General features: G+C 40.9%; 1 protein-coding gene across 3 annotated transcripts in view; it reads right to left on the bottom strand.

The window, feature by feature from the left end:
• Positions 1 to 489: 489 nt before the first annotated feature.
• PTPRG (protein tyrosine phosphatase receptor type G) overlaps positions 490 to 12484 on the bottom strand; it is a 402469-nt gene continuing 390474 nt past the window's right edge. For all 3 annotated transcript variants that reach the window (XM_069028207.1, XM_069028208.1, XM_069028209.1), the window contains 4 exons: positions 10436 to 10582; positions 9550 to 9692; positions 6384 to 6519; positions 490 to 5659 (listed from right to left, as the gene is read on the bottom strand). In XM_069028207.1, the coding sequence (XP_068884308.1) occupies positions 5513 to 5659; positions 6384 to 6519; positions 9550 to 9692; positions 10436 to 10582 (573 nt within the window). In that variant the 3' untranslated portion in view covers positions 490 to 5512. The remainder of the gene's footprint in view (positions 5660 to 6383; positions 6520 to 9549; positions 9693 to 10435; positions 10583 to 12484) is intronic.

The following is a 12484-nucleotide window of genomic DNA, read 5'->3' as shown; positions in this document are numbered from 1 at the left end:
GAGTACTTCTGCTTTTCCTGACACAGTGCTGGGGTTAGTGAGCAATGCCATTTATCATGGTAAATCGGGTGATGGTGGCTTGGTGGAAGCCCCTGCTCCTCCAGGCTGGTAAGCCAGAATTAGATTGAAAGAAGGGCACGTCAAAGGAGCTGGCAAGAAAGCTCGGGATCTGAGGTCCTGTTCAGAAAGGAGATAGTTCCCCTTCCAAAAGGGATTTTGATGGGTTACAATTGACTGGGGAGGAGCACTGGTGGAGAGGGACAGAGTTATTAACTGGCAGCTCTCTAATAGTTGGAGACAATTAAGAAGGGAACAGTGAACTCCACTGTCCCTGACAGTTCCCAGCTGAGTACTGCTTGGAAATTTGAGAACTAATTAAAGCAGGCTTAGGATCTCATCATTCTTCCTGCACGCCTGGGACAATGAAATACTGACTCCTGCATCTGTTCCTTTTGTGTACCTGATGCAAATAAGGAAGAAGTCTGTAAATACATCAAAAAACATACTTTATTTTATGTATAGCAATACAATTTACATATTAAATAACACTATAATAGAATGATTTGATATAGTTTAACATAACAAAAAGATTCTTCAAGTTACAAAAAAACCCCAAACAAAAACCAAAAATGAACAAAAAGTCTCCCTCCAAATACTCCCTCCCACCCTTTCCCCAAACCAAACACCACATTTTTATTTTTTTTCTGAATGGATCAATGAGACAAACGTATCCAGTGACTGGCTAAGTCTAATTCCTATTGCACACACTGACAATGGAATAAAAAAAAAAAAATTCCAACTTTCACAATCACTGCCCCAAAGAAATGACATTTGTGGAAATCTTTTTTGGAGTGTGACGATGGTGTCTCACTACCTTGAAACACAGAAGGTTTGTATTCACATAGCCACCACAGAACTAGGAAGGAGGTGAAACTAGAAAAAAATTAGCTTTATATGAAAATATAAAATTCTATGATTATATACCATAGATACAAAGTTCCCAGAAGATGCTTATCCAAGCAACAAAATATTTACAGTTTTAATGACTTTGCTATTTTAAAAATGAAGGAAAAGAAAATAGGAGTACACATGAATGCTTCGGTCTTTAGACACAATGGCTGCTTGCTAGTCTCAAGTGTTCTAACAAAACAAAAAAAGTCACTACCCCAAATGTTGGAGAGTTGTGACATTGTATAAAATTGACTATCTCCTCTTTTGGAGACGTTTATTCTTAAAACTCAAGACATTTTTCTTGAAATTAATTATCCTCTGTAGAAAATGCTTCCCTTTGCAAATAGTTAACAAAAACACTAAAAACAGTTTAACAGCTAAGACAAAGTAGAGGCCAAATCTCTCTATTACAGTTCCTCTCTTTCCTTATTTTTGCATTCCTTCTCCTTAGATAAGTAAAGCCAATGTAGTTCACATTGTTAGAATGGCAACAAAGAGAAGAAGAGCAAAGGGGTAACAGCAAGTTACATCTGAAAAAAAAAAAGAAAAAAAGAAAAAGAAGAAAGCAATGTGGTAGAGTAATAGGCATTTTCCCTTCATGTAAAAACTCACTGGAACCTTTTGAACATAAACTTTGGAATACAAGATCTAATGTCAAAAGACATGAATTTGAGAAAGACTGCTAAATCTTCAAGACAACTAGATTTTTTTTAAAAAGTAAGTTGATTTTGTTTTGCTGAGAATTAGTAGCATGTATCTTTGGTAGAATAGATATCTGTGTTTTTTAGTTTTTAAATAAAATACATCAGCTTTAAAAAAGATTAATGAGAAGGCAGTTGTGCTGTATCATAAAGATTCTTCTCCTAATGTTCCAATGTATCAATCTGTGTTCAAGCAATTCAAGCAAACAGAAACTGGAAAAGCAATGGAAATTTTGCAGATCCGGTAAATGACTCCACTAATCTAGAAAAGACCCACAGTACAGAAACAGTCACTTACAAGAAGAAGTTTAAGGGGTTTGGATTTTTCTTTTTCTCTGTTTCTAAATTAGCATTTGGAAACAGACACTGAAATACTAAAGACAAATGCTGTTTAAAATGAATGTTCTTTAGACATTGATCCTGCAGAAGACTTGGCGCTTACCCTGCACACCAGAGGGGTCCCACCAGCTCCCCCAGACCTTCCTACCAAAGCCAAGCTCACATATAGGAGTGTTTGGAGGATGGGGTATTCTCAGCCTGCCACCCTTAAGATGGCATCGATTTCCAGGCATTCCCACTTGGAAAGCTTGGCTGCTCTTATGGGCTCAAGACACAGTTCACGTCTTTCACACGGTCTGCGGGCGCAGGACACGTGCAAGACATGGAGAAATGGTATTTTCTAAATGTAGACACACACGTGTGCTTCAGTCCTTCTGTTCCTTATTTCTCAGGGCTGGTGCTGAGGACCACACCCTGCAGTGATATAGGAATGTTCTCAGGTTCTCTTAATTTGCAGACCTGCACATCGCTTGGGAATGATGCTTGAAAGACATCCTGACTGAATGCCAGGAGCTGGGAACAGCAGGGGGGCTCGGGGTGCTAAAAGCAAGGTGGTGATTTGCAGAGCAGGACTTTGGCCAGACACTCGTGGGAGCATCAGGAGAGCTCATCAGTGCCCATCTCTGAGCAGACATTGCTCCTTCTGCCAGTCACTCAGTCCCAAGGAAAGGGTGCAAACCCCTGTATGAGAGCAGAACTGCAGCTGCTTACAGGAGGATAGATTTGGCTCTTCTGTGTGCTTAATCCTGACCTTCACAAGCAATTTCTAGCTTCACCCCTTCAAGCCTCATGCATCACTACCATCTATTGGCTACCTGGCTGTCAGCACAGCACTTAACATACAGCTCGAGCTCCCTTATGAAGTAATCCATGGACAACTCACAGGACATCAGTGTATATTATTTCCCCATGGATTAAACCCCGAGCAAGTATTTCAGCTGTTGGAAAATGCCAATGCAAATGCATGGATTTCCAAAGCATCTACCAAAGTTCAACCCCCACAGCCTTCATTCATTGATGTTTAAAACTTGTGAGAAGGTAAAGGATTAAAACAAGGGTGTTCAGGCAGCGTGTCACGAACCACAGTTATCTTCCATCATGCCAGTGAAATGAAAACTAAAGACCTGAGAGTACTGAACAAATCCAACCCTCTTGATGCCTGCAGTAATCTTTGTGTCACTTAGTTGTCAGGGTTTGAATTCCTAACTTATCCCTACACCTTCCCAGGAACTTAAATACTTTTAGATTGAACTGATCCAACTCATGAGTCCCTTTGTGCTACCAGCTGGCATTGGCTGGGGCCAGGTCCAGGACTGGGGGCACAAGGGGGCTCAGCAGCCTCTGAGGCTGATACAGGCTGGCCAGAAAACCACTCAACAAAACCTTCCAGCCCTTGCAGGGAGCAGTACTTGAAAACTTACTTAAACCGTTCTGTTACTGGGGTGTAGTGACTGGAAAGCCAGTCCTAACTCCTACTGACTCCCACCTCCATGCAGTGCAAAGGGCAAGCAAACTACAATCTTTTGAAACATTCTGCACATTTTATTTGGACTAGCTGTTGCTGGACATGGGAATTCCTTACTGAAACCATGGGCTTATTATATTGTTTGGCATTAACAATTATTGGAATTGCTTGTATGGAGGGATTCAACAAACTGAGAAGGTGACTGTGTAAAAGGTTGCTGATGAATCCTTGAATACCTTGAATCTTCCTCTTAAGATTAAAAGCCAAATGTTAGTACATACCAGTTTTCATAGCTCCTCCACCCTCAGTGAGGCTGTATCAGTTTGCACCTTGAGAGGTTCTGAACCAAAATACCTACTCTCAATATCCTTTTAAGCAGTTTGCATTCAGCTTCCTTGTGAGTGAAAATACACAGAACCCTGCCAAATGTCTGTATTTCAGCAAGATTGGACTGGCAGAAATTAATTGGTTTGCATTTAAATGAAAAAAATATGCTGTAATATTTTGATAAGTCCTGAAAAATTACAATGCATGTTTTCTGCAGTTTAGAAGTGAAGAAACTAATGCCACATATAAGGGATAGTGCCTTTAACTGTACACCAAGGGTTAGGATGGCTGAAATCATGTATTTCCTTTTCCAGGCAGATTCATTAACCCCTCCCTACTCAGCCAAGCTATGAAGAGCACAATTAATTTTAATTTTTAGGGGAATTAAGGATATGGTTACTTCTTTTGTTAAACAGGGATTGACCTTGTTGAATTGCAACCAAATACAAAGGAAGAGGGAGCCAGTGAGGATATAAACTTGAATGCTCCAAACAATAATTATTTACATAATCTGGGGGAAACCATTTTATTGGGAGGGAAAACACAATAAGGTACATTTATGCTAAATAATTAGTCTGGCAAAAAAAAAAAAAAAAAGAGGGAGAATGTAACTTTATAGGTAGTTTTTTTATTAGTTTGCTTCACCAGTAAATATGGATCAGTACTTTATGTTTTAGCACTAAAGTATGAAAATTACACACCTGTAAAAATGGCATCTAACAGTTATGAAATTAAGAAACGCCTGTCATCATGTAACATACCATTAGGTGTGAAGTCATATTCAAGAAATAGTAAGGAAATTAGATGTGTTTAAAATATCGAATAGCTTAGTAATGTAAAATATTGCTACCTTCAATATATCTGAAAACAGGTCTGATTTTGGGTTGTAGTAGATTTCTCACTGTATTGGCTCCAATGAAAATAAAACCAAAATACTTTCCCATTGCAGGGCTGGTTAAAAACCAAAATCAACATTTTCCTGAATACATGGGGAAACTTTGAAATTGTAAATTCAAAACTTATCACCAAGTCCCACATATGAATGGCATCTAATTTATAATTATACTGTACGTAATTTACGTATTCCATGTGAAGCAAGTCTCAGGCCTGTAAGTGTACAACATAGCAATTTGAAACAATACAGAAATAATTGTTTCAGCTGCACAAGGCTGTTACACCTTCACTATAGCTAATAATCACCTGCCACATTTTGTCAAGAAAGGATGAACACTGCTCATCCACTCCACTGGAATGCAAAACACCGTTACCAAAACTGTGACATGATCATTAAATAATAAATATGGTATGAAGGGGTACAGTATCTGTTGTAGAAAGAATCCATCTGGCCTAGCATCCAAGATTTAAGATTCGAGGGTCACTGTAGTTAGCAAAACTTCACTGCATTTAAACAAAACAGAAAAATGTATGTTTGTTGCCATGGAATGTCACATCAGGGCTTGTCTTATATTAGGATATTATAGGCAGTAACACTGATCATATAGTGCAAACTAGATAAAATTGCGTTTCACTGTGTGAAATAAACAGAGGTGCAAATGCTCAGTAGGATACCATTAAGACATAAAATGGCAAAAAATAAATATCAAAACTTTTATCAGTGTAAAAAAGTAATTGGGTTATTGTATAACCTAGAGTCTGGCAAAAAAGGCCTCAAAAAAGTTCACTCAGTCTTCAGAAGTTCTACAAATTAAGTGCCTTTTCAGGTTTCCAATTAGACAAGAGACTCCATGCTTTCTGCGGGATCAGATTCGTCACTGGCCATCACAGCACCATTTTTGTCCAGTGTCATGGGACCGTTTCCATTTTCCTTAGTGCTGACCAAGCTTAGCATTGCCTTATAAAGAAACTGGTACTGCTCCTGGAAAAGAAAGAGCAACTTATTTCAATCCTTTAAGTGTACATAAATAAGTAGCACTAAAATTTGGCATTTCCAGGTAAGGTCATGGGTATTCAGTGTCAGAAGCATACACATAGCAAAGAAATAGACTTAGAACAATTAACTCTGTTCATCCAGTTTAACCTTGTGAACCCAAACTCCAGTTTTGGGTAGATTATACTATTTCTGATATACTATTAAACACTACAGGAGTGCTGGACAAAACCTGAGGCCACAGCTCAGCCCCAGGTCACTCCCTGGGTGGCAGAACCTTGTACCACGCACACTGAGGCAAGGGGGTTGCTCTTGCTGGACACTCAGTGAAGAGCCTCATCTCCCTGCAGCTCCACCTGCGGTGAGCATCCCTTCAGACCACAACGTGCCAGGTTTAAAGAGCACAGCTTAGCTCACAGGGCTGGCAGGCAGATGGTGACAAGATGAAAGGTTCTTCTCTGCTAGGACTGCCTGTGTAGTGCTCCCCTCCAAAGTATGAGAAATAAGTTTAAGTGCAAATCAGAGACTTACAGTGTGGCTTTGAGGTTAATAAAAAATGACAGCTACACAAAAGAAAGTTCAAATGCAAATTCTGCTTGGTAGCAGATGCTGTAGGGCTTGATAACATACACAATGCATGTTTTAGTTCATGCTTTTGGTCTCAGATGAAACCCTTGTAAACCGTCTATTTATATTCCACTTCAAGACTTACAATGTCTGTAAATACTCCAGGCCGCATAAGATTTATCATCTTTGCCACCTGGAAAACATCAACAGCATTTTCATTCTCCAGCTGCTGAGACAGAGTGGTAAGGGCACACAGAGTTCCCGCTGACACAGCTCCATACCTGGAAAACCACACCAAAAGGAGGAGTTACTCAGAAACACACCTGGGCACTGACACAGGGTCATGAAAATGTTGTTATAGTCTTATTTGATTACTGTAGTTCATCTTTTTATCTACTAAATGCTTGTTTTATAGTGGCTAATATTTTGTCATTTTAATTTATGGAAGAAATTTGATGGTACACAAGTCATCTCAGGTTATCTGCACTATTCAACACAAAGAACTGTAGCAGCAGCAGAACATGAGCCATTTCAAAATACCCAGCCTGGAGACCGTAACACTGAAATCACTTCTCCCACACCATACAGGCTGAGAGCATCTGCATTACAGTGAAGCATATTTTAAATTCATTAGTGGGAGCTCAAGCAAAACATGAGCGATTAGGAAGAAATGAGACTTTGCCTCTTCCTCCACATCTGACAACTGCAGAAAACTAAGATGCCTGTGTGGTGCTCACAAGTAAATGGGGCACATCTCAAAGTCTTCCCTACGTCTGCTTCATCGGTAAAGGCAACATCCCTGAGCCAGGCACCCAGGAAACATTACAGATTGTAATGTCATGTAATAAAAACCCAAGCAGCAGTTATTCATGAGGAGTATGACTCAGTCCTTGAGATACCCTTGAGATACTGGTCAGGTAGAAAGCTCACTGCAGTAAGCCTGGGGGTGTGCTTGAGCTGCAGGTGTAGGTGTGAGGCACAACATGAAGGATCCTACACAACGGCTTCTGAGGAGCCTCCACTCTCCTGGTACTCAGGAGACTGAAATTCTGTCCTGGCTGTGCTATGGGTCTGCTCTGTGACTTTGAGAAAGTCTGTGTCAAAATGTTCCCACTGGTAAACGGGGTCATCAGTGCTGACCTGCTCCCTAAGCCATTTGGAGAGCTTTATGTGAAAACTGAAATAATCAGCAAGTGCTCCAATACCATCTTGTATTGCAAGATTACCACTAGGATTTGTACAGCACTCCTGTGGAAATCAAGACACATGCTGACTTAATTGTATATGATTTTTGCAAACTCAAACTCAGTTTACCTAGAAAAGGGAAACAGAACTCGGATCACAATAGATGTGCTCTATTGGATGTAAAGTTTACAGAAGAAGCAGCAGCACCATGCAGATGGCTGTGATTGATCATCGACAGGGACAGTGGACAATGTGCCCAGTGCAAGTACCTGACTGGACACAACTAAATCCCTCTGAAGGTGTAATGGAATAATTTTCACTTAGGCTGGTAACTTCCAGTTCCCAAAAATCTGAAGACTTGCAGGAAATTATGCAGCAGATCTTTATCTAGTTGCCCACACATGGGCAGTTATATTTAAAAATCTTGACAACTGTCTCAAACTGGAATTTCTGAACTTTTTAAAATGTTATCAAGTTCATCCCACCATGTAATTCCTAAATACCACATGAATTTAGTCATCTGCAAATTCATATATTTGGAATTAATCTGCAGTTGCAATTACTAGTGGATTATGTGATGTAGTTGTTGCGTGTAGCAAAGGGAAATTTTCATTTTCAGCTACATTTGCTTAGACTCCAATGGAAAGCAGAATCCACATTATGTATTAGGCATAAAAATAAAATAATGGAATATGACAAATAAACCAAAAAAGCAATGTACAGAAAGAATGACTCAGCATTGCAATTTTGATTTTCTTTTTTTTTTTTCATCTAGCAATGAAATGCCCAAATCAATAATGCTTCTAATTTTGTAAAACATAATCTTAAATACTGCAAGAGTAGCAAAACCTCACTTCAGACTACCCAAAGCACGAATATTAAAACCAGCCTGGAATTAATCAGTGCTGGTGAAAGGCAACAGAGCTTAAACTCTACATAAGGAAGATGGAAGGAGTGGTGAGAGAAAAACTATTTGCTTCAGCCCAAGGCACCATTTGCAGGAGTCAGTCAGGAAAAAGCTGTTGCAGCAGTGACACAGGGATGTGCAGGGAAAGCTCAGGCAGCATCAGTGGATCCAAGTGTGCTCCTGGGACACCAGCACAGTGCCTGCTCTGATCACTGACACACCAGAGCATGGTAGTGAGGCTTTTGCAAAGACTCCCAAGACCTTCCCACTGATTCTGTTTTGTGGCAGTGACAACATCTAATGGGCTGCAGTGCAGGAGGGCTGCAGGTAGAGCAGGCATTTGTGCTGGCTTGGTGCTTGCTCTTAGGACAACATGAGCACTGTCAGAAGTTGGACCTCCTTGGGATTTTAAGCACTGAATGACTGCAGGAAGTGCTCTGCCCACCAGGAAACAGTTCCTTCAAGGAAATCAGGTCAGACCTAGGCTCCAGCTTCATTATAATGGTATTTTGCAGCTCCATAATGTGGGCAAGTAATAATATGCAATACAGTATTTAGCACCCTTTATAACTGGGTGTTCAAGCATAGCTGGTGGGACAATGCTCACCACTGTGCCACAAGAGGCAAGTGTTGGTGGGCCCCCTCCCTCCCACTTGGCACAATATGGGCCCCTTGGAGTGTTTTTGGGGAAGCAGAAGGAGGAAGAATAAATCTGCTTTTAGAAGACCTGGGCCCTTTGTTATGATACTTCTGCTGCTCATCATGAGACACAGCTGAGCCGAGCTTGTTCTGTCTTGCATGGCACATTAAACCTGAGCTGTTAGACAGAAGCTTTGGCTGTTTTGAAACTTGTTTCCATCAGCCCATATTAGGCTGCTTAAAGCCTTATCTAAACCAAAGCTCTGCTGGGTTCTGAAACAGGTTGTAGGATTTGCTCGGGATACTTCCAGGAACAGAAGAACCCAAAATGCTTCCACAGCAGACAGCCTCACCTCCTGAGTCCACCTAAGAATAACCAACATAAAAACTACACTAAGCAAAATGTATTTGGCCTCAGGTGCCAACTGAAAATTCATCCTTGGAAGTTTATATATTCCTAATCTGTTCTGTGGACTACTAAACCTGACCTACTCCATGCACGAATGGACATCAGTCCTATCAAGTGTCTTTTAGCTGAGTGTACAATCTGCACATAAATGGGAGAAAAGTGATGACATACTCATCATGAACTATGGTGGGGCCATCCCTTGTTAAGGCCTCTTCCTTGATTACATTGATAAGTTCAAAGGTACTGCTTATGGGAGCGTCAGGGTTTGGCCATTTGGGACACTGAAAGTGGCGGACTTCCAGAACGTAGTCATCCTGCAATGACAAAGCAGCCTGGCATTAGCTCCCTCCACTTCACAGGCATCCACTCCAGGGACAGAGAGGGAAGAGCCTCACTGCAAACTAAAGTGAAAACTTTCTTCTTCCAAACAGTTTACATAGAAAGAGGAAACACAGCTCCAGCATCTCTGTAACAGTGAATACCCTAAAAGAATACAAAGTTTAACAAAGCGTTTAATCAATAAAAGATTTTGTATTTGAATTCAGGGCTCATATCAGGTCTCAGAGACCTTACGGCTCAAAAGTCAAACAAGAGCAATCAAGTCAAATCTAAATGGGCTTGCAAACTAATGTCTTGCAGCAAAGTCCAGCTGCAATCCAGACAGCAAACTAGAAGCAGGTTCATAGTTCAAAATAATTGTGCATACATACATTTTTATGATTAGTTAAGACCCCCCCAAACAAATTAACTATAAATGCTGAATTTTGTAAGTAAAAATAAGACAATGCACCTTGGTAAAATCACATGTCTTCACTTTCAAGCAAGAGAGACAGTTAATACCAGTCTAACTAGCTAGAGGAATCTACCTGAAAGTAGAAGATGTGAGAGGGAGAAGGAGCCAGTGAGAATCCCTTTCCCCTGAGAGCAACATGCATACACATGTATTTACAAGAAAATCCTTTCCAAAAATTTTCTGAACTCTTCTTCTTCTGTCTTTAAATGGCATCAATATAATTTTGGTGAAAAGCAAAGAACCACATTTGAAGGTTTACTTTACCTGGGTAGCTTCAAGGATAAAGTCATGGATGATAATTTGCTCTTCGTTAGAGAGGCACAGTCTGTCTTTGCTGATAAGGGTCACAGTAAAGGCCTCACAGTTCATGGATTCCTCACGACTTGGCCAGTACACAAACTCATCTTCTGCCTGGAGAAATGAAAAAACACACTGCTGCAGCCTTTCAGATACCTTGAAAAATCCAGTGGATCAAAAAATTGGTTTGATAAATAGAGATGATCAGGACCTGACCTTTAAAAACCACTTCTGTCTAAAACAAATTTACACTTACAGTAGGCAGTAAACCTGCCAGATCCTCCCTTTGTGTGTTCAAACTGGTAACATCTGCTTTTTAATTGGTTTCATAGGGAAATTGTTATCTTAGCTCACTCATACTTAACCTCTGTATTGTATCCCAGGCTTTACGACCCCCTGCCTACACAGTCTTGTTTGAAAGTCAGATATTTGTTTAGAAAACACTCATTGACCCTTAAAAATTATTGTCTTGTTACTTTTAATTTGTGTTTATTGTGGTCTAATCCAAAACTGAGGGTCTGTGGATCAGGCCTAGGTAGAAGACTGATGTATACTTACGTAGGGCTTGAATTTTTAGGAGTGACTGGAGGTGTGAAGAGGAAGAGAAAAACCCAAATATTCTTCGCCTTGAAAAAAACACTGGCTAAACTTAATGCAAGTTCTCCAGAAAAACACCTCTACTGAAAAACCTGAGTGAGACTGGGAAGGATGGAAGAAGCTCAGTGCTGAAGTAGTCTGACTGACAGGATGTAGGTAACATCCTGTCAAAGCTGTTCTTTAAAAAATAACAGTGAATTCCTAATTTGCTGCAGAGAAAGGAAATTATGGTCTGTCACCACATACAAGCAAAGTTAGTTTCTTCTCCTGGCTTCACAGGTCTATGTCCTTGCAGCACGAGCACAGAAGTTGCCCTGGCCACATGCACAGAGCAAACCCATGTCTCTGGACACCCCATCTTTCACTCATGAGCAAACATGAGCTATGAACTGATGTCATCCTGCTGTGGCCATGCACATCCCTCTAAAACCAGGTGTATTTCTGTGGGTCTGCAGCTCTGATGCACAAGACATGCAAGATACTGTTGAGATCTGGGCTGTCAATGTTCATTCCTAAAATGTGACTTATGGTCCTAAGCCCTTACAATTCTGCCCTAAATAAGCAGAGGCACTGGTAATTAGAGTAATATCATTGAGTGCCAGGGAAGAGACCTGTCCTGCCACCTGACAGGTCCTCATGCAGCAGGTACCTTGCATTATTGTCTTGTCCTTTGGCACTGCACATCCAGCACCTTGATGCTACCTGGATCCTGTGCCACCCCTCCTTGCCAGCCAACACATCCCACACTGACCACTGAGCCGAGGCTAGGATGCCACTGCCTTCCTGGCCACCCTCCACCCTGGGAATGGTGAAGGTGAAAGCACTGTGGCTGAGCCCAGCATTCTTCCTTTACCCTTTAGTCACTACTGTTCTGCAGAGCTATTTCATGCACATGTGAAGACAAGATCAGCCTCTTCATTTCCACCTAACATACTTTCATTTCATTAGCACTTACTGATTCGATTGAATGTCTCTGAGCACTCCTTGCAGTGCTGCGCTCCCTTTCATCCCCACACACAAGCAGCATATTGACTGCTGCCTCTTCAGTAGCCCCTCATGACTGCTATTTTCTTGCTGTAATGAAGGTGGTTTCTCTTCCACTTTCAGCTACAATTGTCTGCTCACCTTAGTGATGTGTGCATGAAAAAATGAACTGTTCTTAATTCTTTTCAACATACACTCCTGAGACGTGCTAGTAAATCTGGAAGTAGTGATTAGCACTTCACCTGTGTCTCCTTTATTCTCTCTCTGTCCGACTCATTATTTCCACTTAAATTAACATACTTGTTTGCTTTTTACTTTCATTAAAAATGACATGTACAGCCGCCTTGCACAGTCATAGTCTTGCATGGCCTGAGGCTTAAGCTCATAGGCAAACAAGCAATTATCCTCCTGTCCCTGCCTTGCATTTCTGCTCCT

Source organism: Aphelocoma coerulescens, chromosome 12 (assembly GCF_041296385.1).
Source record: "Aphelocoma coerulescens isolate FSJ_1873_10779 chromosome 12, UR_Acoe_1.0, whole genome shotgun sequence".
Lineage (NCBI taxonomy): Eukaryota > Metazoa > Chordata > Aves > Passeriformes > Corvidae > Aphelocoma > Aphelocoma coerulescens.
The sequence above is the reverse complement of the archived record's forward strand: the minus strand, read 5'-3'. Positions and strand labels throughout refer to the sequence as shown.